The sequence below is a fragment of the Monodon monoceros genome, unplaced genomic scaffold (genome assembly GCF_005190385.1).
Source record: "Monodon monoceros isolate NGI ecotype Baffin Bay Population unplaced genomic scaffold, NGI_Narwhal_1 Super_Scaffold_14, whole genome shotgun sequence".
NCBI lineage: Eukaryota > Metazoa > Chordata > Mammalia > Artiodactyla > Monodontidae > Monodon > Monodon monoceros.
Window position 1 is genome coordinate 68,034,153 of NW_021703770.1, and position 15,668 is coordinate 68,049,820.

A 15,668-nucleotide genomic window follows, 5' to 3' on the forward strand; every position below is an offset into this window, starting at 1 on the left:
TTTTCATTCCAGCTATTGACATGCAGAACACATGCTCTTTAGTAGCTACTCTTGGTACGAGATTCTCAGTGGGGTAGCGAAGAGCCTAGGGTTTGGTAAATGGAATTGTCAGGCTCATGACAGTCTAATTTAGTTTTCTAAATAGCTGTATTTAATTGGGGATGTATTTTAATGTGCTACATATAAAATATCAAAGAACTAGCAGTATAATAGATTTTAGACCAGCATTGACTTTAAAAATCATCTTTCATGTTAATTTGCCCTGATGTCTTATTTTCCTTAAGACAAAAAAGGAAAAACATAACTTTTTTTCCCGTATTTTTCTATGGAATAATATTGCTCATAAATGTTACCTTTAGAAGATTGTACATAGTGACTTATGTATTATTTCCTCTCATATTTAATTATAGTTTTCAAGAAGAATAATTATATATAAATCAAAATACGGAGTGCATGCAATTAACAGTAGAAGGTTCCAGAATATCTTAATTGTCTTATTGCTGAATTCGGAGTCCAAGAGTTAGAAGCTAATTAGTCACTTACGAACACGAGAGGAGATTGAACTCATACTGAATTTCTTTTGGCAAGTTCAGATATGACTTTTTATTTTATTTTGCCTATTGTTTTTGTGACTATATTTTAGAGATTTGTGAATATTCACACAATGATTTATTATTATTTTTTAAATGAAAAGTTCATTTAGGCAAAGAGGTGTTAAAGGCCCAGGTGAAGTTAGAGAACAAACTATTGCCCTACTTCAGTTTTTAAGCATATCAACATTTTCCTGTAATATAAAGTCTTGGAAACTTTGAATTACTGGCAGTATTGATGAAGTGTTTGGAAACATTATTTTACTTGGTTTAACATGTCAAAATCTTTTTTAAAAAGAAAGAAAACCTTAAGTTAACTTTGTGAATAAAAATGCAGGCTTTAAAGAAAGATCTGCTCCAAAGCCAACAGTCCCACCAGAAGAGGCCGAGCCGTACCCTTGGCTGGAGGATCAGGTTCTGGAGGGGCCAGGTAAGCTCTCCTCTAATTCTGACTGGTTGCACCTCAGCTGCCAGGTATCCCAGGTAGCAGTGTCCACAGTCATGTTTTACCCATCATTTTGTTTCACAATGTTTGCAGAATAGTGAAATGCTTTCTCTTTTTCTGAAATTTTATAGTGAACTCTATTCTTTTCTAGAAAAAGTTTATACAGGATCATTTCAATTTTTGAGATCAAGAATCCAAGGCACAGTGGAGGTTTCTCCTTGTCTGAGCATAGTTAGAAACATTGTGAACTAAATGCTATGTTTCTTGATTCCAAGTCCAGGACTACTGTGTCATATTACATTGAAAGTAGAATTACACACGTACCGTTACACTAGTTTCGTCACATTATTTAACAGAGGAGGTCTGCTGTGTTTCCAGTCTTTTTAATATGAGTCTCCTGTCTACAACAAAAGACTTCTCAGGCCTCCGTGTGATCCTCTGTGAAGCCTGTTTTACATCTGCATGAATTCATAGCTCATTTCAAGTATTTCCTCAGTCACTCAAGGGCCTGTGACCCATAGGATGAAAACTCCTGAAGTCTCTTAATAAATTGGTAAATTAAATTTGATTCCATTACTATCATTTCCTATTCGTGCTTTGATTTTTGTTGCAAAGTACTATTTAATTTCTGTACATTTTTCATTTACCCAGTAGTTCTCAAAAATTTGGTTTCATTTTGCCACCTATTGGAAGTGTTAGGTATGACACTGCATATTTACTGGCAACTTTATTTGAGTCCAGATGGTATCGATACTTGGGCTGACTTTATCACTAGGTACTGGTGAATACTGTTTGATTTACCTTCCTTCCTTTTAATAAAAATCAATGTGTTGCTCTTATTTTTTGTTATTGCTCAAGTAATCCCTGGAGAATTTCCTGTCTCTCTCCCATTCCTGTAGAATTGCTGTAATTATACCATGGCTTCAGAGCAAGAGTGATTTTTTTCTTTTTTTTTTTTTTTAAGTTTTATAATTTGTATATTTGGATTTAGCACCTCAGTTTTACTTTGTACTAGATTAATCTATAATTTTAAAAAATCTTGGTTTTCAAAGCTGGTACTTACTCCAAAATGTACTATTTGCTTTCTCTCCTCCTTGTTTTATTCTTTGTTCATATTACTCTTTGCATATTACTGATAACTTGTCCTCCTAAGTCCTTCAGTTTGTTAATTTGAATGTATATTTGGATTTAGCACCTCAGTTTTACTTTGTACTAGCTTAATCTATAATTTTTAAAAATCTTGGTTTTCAAAGCTGTTACTCCGAAATGTACTATTTGCTTTCTCTCCTCCTTGTTTTATTCTTTGTTCATATTACTCTTTGCATATTACTGATAACTTGTCCTCCTAAGTCCTTCAATTTGTTATCACCTCATATCCTTTTCAACTTCTTGGTGATACTTGATTTACTTTAAATGTTGCCTTCTCAACCTTCCTCTTACCTAGGTCTTTACCTTCTGTCTTCTCTGACTACCCACCTATTCTATAAACAGAGGTACATATCTTTCATTAAAACACAATGAAATAACCACCCCTTTGATCCCCACAGTTCTCTCCATCTGCCTTCCAGTCTCTCTCCTTGTTGTACTAGCTACACTTTTGAAAGAAGAATTTGCAGTTCCTTTTTTGCCTTATTTACACTTAGTCTTTAACTCACTGCAGGGGAAAGGAGGGCATCAGAGACTGGTGGAAAGATTACACAGCATGGCGCAGTCACCAAGTTCTAAGCCAGTGCTGGTAGCAGACGATTTTAGAGAGGCATGTGAAGGCTAGATGGTGGAGGTCTTGCGTTTCCTTCTGGGGCTTCAAGGAACTTAGATTTTCATCTGTTCAGGCAAAGGAAGCCATTGAAGGGTTTAAGCAGAGGAACAGACTGCCAATCTCTACTTCTCTTTACTCACATTATATTTTCTGTGGCTGGTGCTGTCAGCAGTTGTAAAACTGGGAACTCTGCTAGGAAGCTGTCGTGGGCATTGTGTGAGGGAAGAACAGAGATTGGGAAGGTCTCCTATAATTCTGTGAGAATATGTATAAAAGTAGTTTGTGAAATATAAACATCTATAAAAATAGAAGGCACTCTGTGCTTTAGAAATGGTTTTGTAGTATAATTAGCATAGTAGAGTCTTACACTTTTTTCAATCTGAAGTTCAGATTAACTTACTCTGTTTTTGTCACTGAAGATTAGTTTGTCAGTATAACTGATGTCGTTGGCATTATCTCATTTGATGGCATTCCTGATACTAAGTCTGGTGCTACTTCTATATAGTGAACATAGATGACGTCTGTTAGACAGAAAATTTATAATAGTGTCAATGTAATTACAGCTTCTTGCTTGTTGTATGATATTGCAATAAGCCTGATGATCCGATAAGCACCACAGCGTAGTCGCACTGTCATTACTAATGTTGTTCACGTCTGTAATTTACATTATGACAGATGTGACTGTCAGATGAGGTTCTCCAAAGCTGAGAGGATTGTCTTGTAAGGTCTTCTACTCACGCTTCCTGACACCTTCTGGGAGCAGGCAACCAACCATCCCAGCCGTCATACCAGCCAGGGAGCCCTTTCTCCTGACTATTGGGAAAGACAGTGGTTGACCATGTACTTTAATTTTATTGACCTCTTCCTCCACATTTTATCTTTATTTCCAAGTACTTCCTTTTCTGAAAGCTTTGCCCTTCCCATTTGCTTTTTCTATCGTTATTGTGAATTTTGTTAACTAGAAACTGAAATAATTTTGCTCTGAGAGAGGTTTTTTTTTTTTTTTAAAGAGAAACCTGAACCCGAGTTAGTTTCCTATGTTTTAAAATCTTATGAAGCTGTTTAGCATTTACATCTGCTGTCAAAATAAACCCAACTTTAAATATCTACCATATTTGCCAACATAAAAAACGGGCTAAGCTGATAGGAAAAGGGTACACAGTTGATTAGTCCAATATATTCATTTTAATGTGTATATGTGGAGGCCATATTTCATGTTCTATATTAATGTCTAGATTTTTTCTACTTAGTTATGTTTTAATTATTTTAGGGCCTCAGAATATTGAGGATGAAGTACAAGAACAAGTTCAGTCACTTCTTGATGAAACGGTGTATGCAGAACATGGTATGAATTAAAATCTATGTTTCATGCATTACTAAAATAATGGTTAATTACCTTAAATGACTTGGACATTATTTTGAAATTTAAATAATAGTTAAGTGGGCTTTTAAAAAAGCTACTGGAGGACAAGTATTTCTAAAATAACACTACACTCATTTTATTTTACCCCATTTTACTGTTAAGAGAATAAGCAAACAGAGGCCAGTGATACATCAAGAACAAATACCTCAGCAGCCGGGAGGAGGGGAATAGAACAGAACCAAGCGAGCTGTAATGGGCCCTCCTGGAGCTGTCTTCAGCCCTCAAATTATACTGAATGCTTGGGTGGCCGCCAAAGCAAAAAAGGGGAAACTTTAAGTTATGTAGGTCACATTACTAGAGAAGAAGTAAACATGCTATTTACTTAAAGAATCTAAAAAGTTTCTTATGTTAAGTTCTGTACAGAGAATATTAAATGATACTATAGAAACCAGTGTTTTTAAGATTTTATAAGACTGTTTCTTGAAGCATCTGTTGATAAAAGCACAGAATCTAACCCCAAAATGTAACAGAAGGATTTTGAAGAGGGCAGAACACATGGTATCCTGATACTTCCAGTGGTTTGGTGTGAGCTGAAGTTAGTCCTAGAGGAAAAAAATAATGTTTCCTAAAAACAAACAGAATTCCCTATCATTTAACTTGGGCTTTTGCAGGCCAGCTAAAGTATCTTACTCAGTCTTAGGTATTTTGGGGTTAAATGTAAAGCATCCCATCCAGCTCCATCTGTGCTCCTTCGGGGAGACCAGCTTTGGCTGCATTGTAGGTTTTTGTCCTGGGCTGCTGGGGGTCTAGGAGCCTGCGTCCTTTTATTACCAGTTTCTTCTCAACTAGAAAAGCTACTTCACCTGAGCATATCTGCCTGTATAAGCAAACGCAGGCTTTCCCTTCCTATATCTTTTTCTTAGTTTTTATTTTAACCTAACACAAGGATGATGCAATCTCAATACATGATTGATTTCAATATGTTGAGGTAAGTGCTGTGATGGTGAAACACGTGATGCTATGTGGGGTTAGCAGAGGCTTCCTGGAGAAAATGACATACTGATTTAGGAGCTGGAGAATGGTGTAGTGCTTTGCCAGGCGAATGCTATGAGTAAAGAGTAATGCTTAAGCAAAGGGCATGGCATGTGTGAAAGTCCAGAGGTCAAAAGGGTCTGAACGGAGGTGGAGAGATGAAGGGAAGGGTGTTTTTACTTGATTCTAAGAGGAGTTGGAACCATTGGAGGGTGTGAAGGGGTGTTGTGTATTCTGTCAGTGTGAAAAATAAGGTGAAGGAGATGTCAGCGGGGAGATCAGATGGGAGGTGGTACCGGTGACCCAAGTGAGTCGAGATGGTTGGTCAAACTAAATTTCACCAAAGTTCCAAAGGTAGGGGAAGAAGGAAGTGAAGGATGTGATAGACATTTAGGTGGGTGGGTGCAGGATGCCAGACAGAGGAGAGAGGAAGCCAGGCTAGCATTGGATTGTGTTCCTTGGACCTCTTCTTTATCAAGACTTTCTCCTTAGAAAATCACAGGCCATGACTTTAAATATTATTTAAATATTAAATATTGCTTCTGAATATATATCTACAGCCCTCATCGCTCACCTAAGCTCCTGGATTGTCTAACTGCATATTCTTATCTCTATTTATATGTTGTATGGGTATCTCAGACTTAAAATGTTCCTAAAACTGAATTCTTGATTCCTCTCTATCTCACAGCTCGCCTGCTCACCTGCAACAATGTTTTACTCTTATTCTAGTCTTTAGTTAATGGTCTCCCTATCCACTTAGTTGCTTAAGCTAGCATCCTGGGAGTTTTCCTTGATTGCTCGCTCCTCTTCTCCCCTCATATGTAATCCATCAGCCAATCCCTTCAGCTTTGCCTCCAAAACGTATTTTGACTTCTGCCGTGTGTCAGCTACCACCATCCCCTCTTCCCATCCACTTGGGCCCCTGTTTCCATCTTTGCTCCTCTGCACCCCCCGTTTTATGTGGCCAAGCCCCCTGTGCCTTGTCTGGGCCTGGTCTCTCTCTCCCCTTGGTCACTTTTCTCTAGCTCATCTGGCCTTCCCTTTTTTCTTGGTCATTTCCTGTCCCTACCGTGGGGCCCTTAACTTGCTCTTCCTTCTGTTAGTGTGTGCGTGTGTGTGTTCCAGTCTTCACATCTTATCAGACCAAACTTGGCCTCCCTGACACCATCTCTAGAGTAGACTCTCTGTCCCTGTTATTCTGTATCTCACTGTCAGTTTTGGGTCCTGCTGTGTGGCTTTAGTCAAGTTCCTCGAACCCCTCATCCTTCAAAGTGGGATAATTGCTACCTCATAGGGTTGGTGCAGCAGCTGCAGGAAGGCATGGCAGTGCCTCCGGTGAGGTCTAGCAAACTCTCAGGAGACAGTTTTCCTCACGGCAGGCTGTCCCTGGGCCGTGGAGACTCACAGACAGTGTATGGTGCTCAGTTGGTCTCCCTATGAGAGCAGGGTCTTCCATTGAGTAGATGGCTGAAAGAGCTCAGTCCCACTCACATAAAAACTGTAAAATTAGACTGAGTAAATGAGAGTAAGGGAAAAGGAACATGGCAAGAAGAAAAGAAGAAAAAGAGTTGTACGGTTAGTGACAGGAAGAATTGGTGATTGGTTTGCTGAGAAGCAGAAGATCTCAAATGAGGAGAAACAAGATAGCAGGCTGTGATGAGAAGACAGAAGACAAAAAGTATCGACAGAAAAGGGCCTAATAGTCCAGCAACACCTGAGAACATCACTGGGCCACACCAGAAGTAAAGTGACCAAGGACTCTGTCCTGCAGTGTGGTGGGGGGTAGCTCCGTAGCAGTAGAAGTAGTAGTATTGTTATTACTGGGATGATGATGGTACAAATATTAACGACAGCAGAAGCAGCACAGCAACAATAAAACCTAAATACTTATTATGGGCCAGGCTTTTTTCTACGTGCTTCAGTCCTCACAACAATGCTGTGAGTAGGTACTCTTATTATTTCTTTTTTATGGAAGAGAAATCTTAGGCACAGAGTCATTAAGTAACTCTCCCAGGGTCACACAGCTGGTCTAGGGACAGACCTAGATCTGGAGTCAGATATTCCAGATCGCACACTCCTAGAGCAATACTGCACTGCACACCTGAGTCTAGTTCCCTTGAGTTCTCTCGTTTAAGGGCTACATCCAGAGCATCCTCTGCTTGAGGCCATGGCAAGTTACTACTGGGAGAATGTCTTACACCACGATGACAAGCTAACCCATGTGGCAGTGGAGTTATGCAGCATGTCCAACGTCTACACAGGAGAAGCAGAATGATTCAGTGTATCGTGAACATCTCAGAAGAGAAAATGAGCATCTTAGCATAACTTAAAGGCTAAACATAGGAACCTTTAGAAGCAAACTATAATGCAGCTGAACCAATGCGGATGACCGGGCATACGGTTTAGCTGGTGGCCTGATGTTCTTTGTAATAGAATATTTGCAGAGAGTTACTTAAGATTGTTACATGGAATTTTACGTCAGTTCTCAGTGGAAGGTCGCAAGGTGACCTTTCCTCTGACCTAGTGATAACTGAAGAGGCAAATATAGTAAGAATTCTGAATTCATTTATTCACTTATTAAATATGTATTGAGAACTTCCTATGGCTAGTCATGGCCCCAGGGGCTGGGCATACATAGTCACCAAAATATGTGAGGTCCCTGTCCTTGGTGAGTTTATGTTCTAGTGAGAGAAGACCTGTTACCCCCTCGGGTGGACTAGCCCTTGGCCAGAGAGAGGACAGAGTTTCAGCATGTGCAGTGGCCCAGAAAAGGGGCAGGGCATGCCGAGCAGCTGAAGTGGGTATGTGGCAGCCTTTCAGTTGGGGCGTCTGTGTCTGTGTGGGCTGCTGCCTGGGGCCCTTGCTATAGACCTGTGTCACTTTGTTCATTATCATTGTTCAAGGAGAGGACCTGCACCAAGAACAGGATGGACCAGCAGGAGAACTGCAGCCCGAAGACGGTATCTTTGCAGGAAGTGATACAGATGACAGATATGAACCTGTGGGGACTGGAGCAGTGCATGAAGGTAGAACACAATTTTTTGGTTTCAGAATAAAACACAATAGGTAATTTGTAATTACGATTATTGAAGTTTTCTTAAACACCTTTAAAACCAACATTTAGCTTTTATCTAAAGTTTTTTTTTTTTAAGTTGAAGCTGAAAACTTCAGTTAAAATCAGTCTTTTCCCTAAAATAAATAGATATCCCAATTTTTTAACTCAAAGTACGTTAGGGGAAATTCTAAGGATCTATACATTTCTTATAGGATGTAAGTGAAATCCTTCAGCACATTTACTTTTACCGTACTCTCCTTCCTAGAGTACCATTTGTTGTAAGAAATTCAAACAACGGATGAAATATTGACCTTGATAATCTATCACAGGCTCTTGTTCTAAAATAAACTCTATAACTACAGTGGGTAGAATACAGTTCATAGCCTAGGCATTGGCAACCTCTGTCCCAGCTACTCATCTCTGCTACCACGGTGCAAAAGCAGCCCTGGACAATGCCTAATGGATAAGTGTAGCTGTGTTCCAGTAAAATTTTAATTAGAAAGTCAGGAGACAGGCCCAATGTAGACTACATATGGACCACAGTTTGCTGACATCTGTGTATATCAGTATTTTAAATTAAATGCTGGTTATTTAAATATCAGTTGAGTAGTTTACTTTGTATTATTTGCAATAGGCAAGTCAGAATTATTGCTATTCAGTACTGACGTATAGAAAAATTTTTATTCGTATACTTATTGCTCTGCTCTGCTTTAATGTGAGGCTACCATGATTATTTGGAGCCCTGCTGAATTAAGTCCACATGCTTTGTTCTTGTGGTATCTATTCTCTGTACTCTTTTCTTAAAGTAGTCCTTTAAAACCTTAGTGGTTTTAAGCCACAAGTTTTGTACTCTGACTGATTTTTGTCATTTTATTTAAAATATATAAATGATATCATTTTATACTTAAAATGAGTACTAAGGGAACCTTGTTTATTTAAGAGGGATGTTGTATTTCTAAAGAGTGATACAGGAAAACAAGCCTATGCTGAAACCAGGGGGAGTGGATCGTGGCACCAACACAAAGTGGACAGTTACATGATGCACCCCGATGTGTAGTAATCGTCAGAGTCTGTAGGACTCATGTAACAACACAGCACCACCGGCCGCCGAGGGTCTAGACTGGAGGTGCCTGGTAGGGTTCAAGGGTTAGCTCAGCCTAAGTTGAGTTCAGAGAGCCGGACAGAATGGTAAGAAACAGGCGGTAGATCAGATCCGCAGCGCTAGTCAAGGTAGGAAGGTCTGGAGCCATAGGGTCGTGGATTCAGAGAGACAACCTCTTATGAACATGATCCACTAAGATGGGCTGGTATCCCACCACACCACTTCAGATCCTGGCTGCATTTTAGTATCCCCCGGGGAGCTTTTAAAAGAATTCCGGTGACCCACCCTGATCAAAGTGAATCAGAGTGTTTGGGGTACGGGGCCCCCAAAATGGACGATTACAAAAGCTCTCCAGGGGATACATAATTGCTGGCAGCATTGAGCCCAGGTATGGTTCAGCTGTTTCCTGTCTCCTGGGCCTCCCCTCACTTCCTGCTCTGCTGTGTCTGCACGGGTTAAGGCTTGTGCTCAGAGCCAGTGGGAATCAGGCAGAACACACAGGACTCGTCCCGGCCACGTAAGAATTGAGAGGTCAGGTAGCCTCAGAAGATGCAGTTGGTAAATGGTTGCAAGGACTATTTTAAAGCATAAACATTATGGAAATGTTAAGTATGTCTACTTCTCACAATATCTAATATATTGGGGAACTACTTGAGAAGCAAACAGCTCCTAATTTATGAATGAATGTATTTCCAAAAGCTTATATTGATGCCTGTTGTTGAGGAAATGCACTTTTCCATAGAAATAACGTTAAAAGAGATGGTTTGGTTTCCATACGAACCTACAGAATTGTATATAGTGCATAATTTGGGGGAGAAAATGTAAGTTCAAAATGCTTTTGAACTTGTGTTTGATTCCAGTTCGATTGTGCATTGAAAATAGGCATTTACAGGGCTTCCCTGGTGGCGCAGTGGTTGAGAGTCCGCCTGCCGATGCAGGGGACACGGGTTCATGCCCTGGTCTGGGAAGATCCCACATGCCGTGGAGTGGCTGGGCCCGTGAGCCATGGCCGCTGAGCCTGCGCGTCCGGAGCCTGTGCTCCGCAACAGGAGAGGCCACAACGGTGAGAGGCCCGCGTACCACAAAAAAAAAAAAAAAAAAAGAAAAGAAAATAGGCATTTACAGACTAGCTTTTGAACTTTAGACCTTTAGTTATCATGCATATCATGATTTCTATGGGAAAAACTTTTCTAAGTTCTGAGTACGAATGCTGATGAAATGATTTCCACAATTCCCTGGAATCTCTTGCTATTTCCCATCTTCAGCCAGGATAGCTCAGGAAGATTGACAGTTGCTCAGAATTTTGGTGTCCTAGATGCTGCTTACATAAAAAATTTCAGTTAAGACCCTCAAAGAATCTGAAACATAAGGCATTTGATATTTTTGAGGCTAGGAGTTATAGACTGGGAGTAGGAAGAAACACTTCTAAAAAATTCATAAATTGAAGAAACCTTATTTTCTGACCTAAGTTTTAATTGGGACATAGATTCAGTTTGAACATAAAAGTTGCTTGTTAAAAGTCTTCAGAAATTAGGACTTCCCTGGTGGTGCAGTGGTTAAGAATCCGCCTGCCAGTGCAGGGGACATGGGTTCGAGCCCTGGTCCGGGAGGATCTGACGTGCCGTGAAGCAGCTAAGCCTGTGTGCCACAACTACTGAGGCTGCCCTCTAGAGCCCGCGAGCACAACTACTGAGCCCACGAGCCACAACTACTGAAACCTGCATGCCTAGAGCCTGTGCTCCGCAACAAGAGAAGCCACCGCAATGAGTAGCCTGCTCACCGCAGCGAAGAGTAGCCCCCACTCGCCGCAACTAGGGGAAGCCCGCGTGCAGCAACAAAGACCCAATGCAGTCAAAAAATAAATTAAAAAAAAAAAGTCTTCAGAAGTTAAAAATATTTACACTCCATGTGGCTGTTAAATAACAAGGGTCACATGAGTGGCAGCACTTTGCCATCAGCGGTATGTGGGTGAAGGTATCAACCCATTTACCTTTTAGCTCCCCAAACGCATAAAGGCTCTGGGTTCTTCCTTTGTGTTCTCGTGTGGAGACAATGTGCTTTTGCGCTAGAAAATGGCAGGAGTGTCTAGAAAATAGAACAGCACAGTGGAATGTGATGGGGACATAGCTTTGTCACCACGGTGTTACTCTGTCTAAATTTTTCTCCCTCTTTATCCCACGTTATAGTATTTGTCAACCTCGTGGGGTTGTTAAGTGGATCATATAAGAGAATGTGTGAGACGTTTCTAAGCGTAGTTCTAGTGAAAGATAAAGTGTTTAGCAGACATTTAATTGATATTTTCATGTTTTATTTTAATAGTTATTTGCTTTCAAAATAAAATCAATAATAAACATTCATTCAGAATATACATATACAATATATAAACATACCATTTTATGAAAGTAACAATATTTATTTAATGTTATTTTTTTCAGTAACTGAAGATAGCTACCATGTAGAAGAGACAGGTGAGATTTTAATTTAATACTATTATTTTTTGCTTAGAATGAGTCTTTTCCTATAAAAGAGCATCATGAGAAAGATAACATTATTAATTTTAATATATTTTATATCAAATATCACAATACATAGTTAATAATCATTATATAATACATATTATATCACAGGTTTATATATGTGTGTGTATATGTATGTATGTATGTGCATACACACACACACACACACACACACACACATATATGAATATAGTTTTTGTGCTTTTGAAAGTCTACTTCCTGAGGATAAATTCCCAGTAGTGGGATTATTAGGTCAAAAGATAATGTGGGAGTTTGGGATTAGCGGATGCAAACTAGTATATATAGGATGGATAAAGAACAAGGTCCTGCTGTAGAGCACAGGGAACTATATTCAATATCCTGTGATAAACCATAGTTGAAAAGAATACAAAAAAGAATGTATATATGTATAACTGAATCACTTTGCTGTACAGCAGAAATTAACACAACATTGTAAACCAGCTATATGTCAATAAAAATAAATAAATAAATAAATAAAATAGGAAAAAAATGGACGGATAAGAGAACAAAAGATACACTACTCTATACAAAGTAGTAACTAATAAGAACCTACTGTATAGCACAGGGAACTCTACTCAGTACTCTGTAATGACCTATATGGGGAAAGAATCTAAAAAAAAGAGTGGATATATGTATACGTATAACTGATTCACTTTGCTGTACAGCAGAAACTAACACAACATTGTATTGGGTTGGCCAAAAAGTTCGTTTGGGTTTTTTCATAAGATGTTACGGAAGAACCTGAACTATAAATCAACTCTACTCCAATAAAAATTAATAAAAAAAAAGAAAAAAAGGTACTGTATAATTGCATGTTCTGTAGTCTTAAATTAGCAAGTGAGTGAATGGTCAAAATTGTGTATTGTCACATGTCACGTGTCCCCAGAAGGTATGACCACACTGGAGATGGACACACCATCTTCCCATAAGCCTGTGTTGTTGGCCGGTTTTTCTTCCATTGTTGGAATAGATCCCTCTTTCTGTGCTTAAGGACCACAGGATATTGTTGGCTGGCATTTAGGACCTATATTATTTCGACAATAGGCACCTGTAAACACTAGAATTACATTGCGGTCTGGGGGTACTCAGGTGTTGAGTCCAAGTTACAGGCTGGGGATGTGTGTCCTCGCTCAGGCTCACTCAGGCAAGTGCCTGCTGGGTGCCTGGGAGGAGGGTCCACCTGCACTGCTCTCTCTGTGTCTCTGCCTCACTTTTTGTTTTGTGAATATAGTTGAATTTGCATAAGCTAAATGAGAATATAGCTCCACGATTTTGTGGTGCAATTACACTGATGATGGAGACTTTCTTATTTACCTTTGTATTTGGCATTTAGCACAGTTAGTACCTGTTTGTTTCATGAATGAATGTAAGTTTGAGCATCATTTGATTTGATTTCTCTCTTTACTAGAAATTGTGCTTGTCTTGTTTTAACTATCAAGTGTAATCCTTTTCTGAGACATATCTGTAATTTCCTAATTGTTTCCTAATTTATAGCTTCACCAGCCTACAGTCAGGATATGGGAGACATGATATATGAACAGGAAAATCCAGGTTTGTGATATATGTTTCTGTTTGAGGCAGTGGCCAAGGTCATTTTCAACCCAGGTTAATGATTCACTCTGATCCAACATAGAAATCTCTTTATAATACTCAGTCATCTTTGGCTGCCCATATATTATATACATTTCTGAATATAGTTTAATATTACATGAAGAAATGGGGGAAAAGGGGATGTGTTTTTCAGACCACTGTTGGGATTTTGATCTTTGTAGAGAGGATACTGGAAAGAATATTTGGAAATGAACGAGGCAGTATGATTTAGTGGAGCCAGACTGGGTACAAACCCTGCTCCTTCCTATCTTTGTGACTGGAGAGAAAATTATGGAATGTTATTCAGCTTACATTTTATTAAATAATGATAATACTGTCTATCCTACACATTTGTGAGGTTTAAAATTAATTTGTAAATGTTTTAGAATAGTGTCTAGCAATGTGTTTGGTTTGTTTTGTCAAAAATGTATGCTTTTTCTTTTTAGAGTCCAGTGAACCAGTGGTAGATGATGCTGGAAGAATGGATCAAGAAGCAGGTATGGACATTTTCATTGGATGTTAAACATACTTCCAGCTCTACGGCTGCAATGCTCTGTTAACCTGGTGACTTTTCTTTCAGTGGGTGAAAGACATAATTTTAACACCTAATATAAGACTTTCTGCTTTGCAACAAAATTAGATTATTCAAAGAATATCAGGTTTCATATTTCATCTCATCTACCACCACCTCACAACAAAAGAGGATATTAATTCCTAATGTTTCTTTTGAATGTCTTGCTTTATGCCAATCTGAGGAATTTTTTTGGTTTTTGACAACAGTGCCTCAGTTTTATTTTACTTTATTTTATTTTATTTTTTAACGACTTTATGGGAGTGTAATTCCTTTACAATGGTGTGTTAGGTTCTGCTGTATAACAAAGTGAATCAGCTATACATATACATATATCCCCATATCTCCTCCCTCTTGCATCTCCCTCCCACCCTCCCTATCCCACCCCTCTAGGCGGTCACAAAGCACCGAGCTAATCTCCCTGTGCTATGCGGCTGCTTCCCACTAGCTATCTATTTTATATTTGGTAGTGTATATATGTCCATGCCACGCTCTCACTTTGTCCCAGCTTATCCTTCCCCCTCCCCGTGTCCTCAAGTCCATTCTCTATGTCTGTGTCTGTATTCCTGTCCTACCCATAGGTTCTACAGAACCTTTTTTTTTTTTTTTTTTTAAGATTCCATATATATGTGTTAGCATATGGTATTTGTTTTTCTCTTTCTGACTAACTTCACTCTGTTTGACAGTCTCTAGGTCCATCCACCTCACTACAAATAACTCAAATTTGTTTTTATGGCTGAGTAATATTGCATTGTATATATATGCCACATCTTCTTTATCCATTCATCTGTCGATGGACCCTTAGGTTGCTTCCATGTCCTGGCTATTGTAAATAGAGCTGCAATGAACATTTTGGTGCATGACTCTTTTTGAATTATGTTTCTCTCAGGGTATATATGCCCAGTAGTGGGATTGCTGGGTCGTATGGTAGTTCTATTTAGCTTTTTAAGGAACCTCCATTACTGTTCTCCATAGTGGCTGTATCAATTTACATTCCCATCAACAGTGCAAGAGGGTTCCCTTTTCTCCACACCCTCTCCAGCATTTACTGTTTGTAGATTTTTTTTTTTTCTTTGGCGGTACGCGGGCCTCTCTCGTTGCGGAGCACAGGCTCCGGACGCGCAGGCTCAGCAGCCATGGCTCACGGGCCCAGCCGCTCCGCGGCATGTGGGATCTTCCCGGACCGGGGCACGAACCCATATCCCCTGCATCGGCAGGCGGACTCTCAACCACTGCGCCACCAGGGAAGCCCTGTAGATTTTTTGATGATGGCCATTCTGACTGGTGTGAGGTGATACCTCATTGTAGTTTTGATTTGTATTTCTCTAATGATTAGTGATATTGAGCATCCTTTCATGTGTTTGTTGGCAATCTGTATGTTTTCTTTGGAGAAATATCTGTTTAGGTCTTCTACCCATTTTTGGATTGGGTTGTTTGTTTTTTTGATATTGAGCTGCATGAGCTGCTTGTATATTTGGGAGATTAATCCTTTCTCAGTTACTTCGTTTGCAAATATTTTCTCCCGTTCTGAAGGTTGTCTTTTCATCTTGTTTATGGTTTCCTTTGCTGTGCAAAAGCTTTTACATTTCATTAGGTCCCATTTGTTTACTTTTATTTTTATTTT

At 39.4% G+C, this 15,668-nt stretch overlaps 1 protein-coding gene across 7 annotated transcripts in view; it reads left to right on the plus strand.

Annotated features, from left to right (window-relative positions):
• ASPH (aspartate beta-hydroxylase) overlaps window positions 1–15,668 on the plus strand; it is a 252,441-nt gene that overhangs the window by 62,988 nt on the left and 173,785 nt on the right. For all 7 annotated transcript variants that reach the window (XM_029223168.1, XM_029223169.1, XM_029223167.1 and 4 more), the window contains exons 4-9: window positions 928–1,020; window positions 4,065–4,139; window positions 8,093–8,215; window positions 11,782–11,814; window positions 13,378–13,434; window positions 13,920–13,970. In XM_029223168.1, coding sequence (XP_029079001.1) covers window positions 928–1,020; window positions 4,065–4,139; window positions 8,093–8,215; window positions 11,782–11,814; window positions 13,378–13,434; window positions 13,920–13,970 — 432 coding nt within the window. The remainder of the gene's footprint in view (window positions 1–927; window positions 1,021–4,064; window positions 4,140–8,092; window positions 8,216–11,781; window positions 11,815–13,377; window positions 13,435–13,919; window positions 13,971–15,668) is intronic.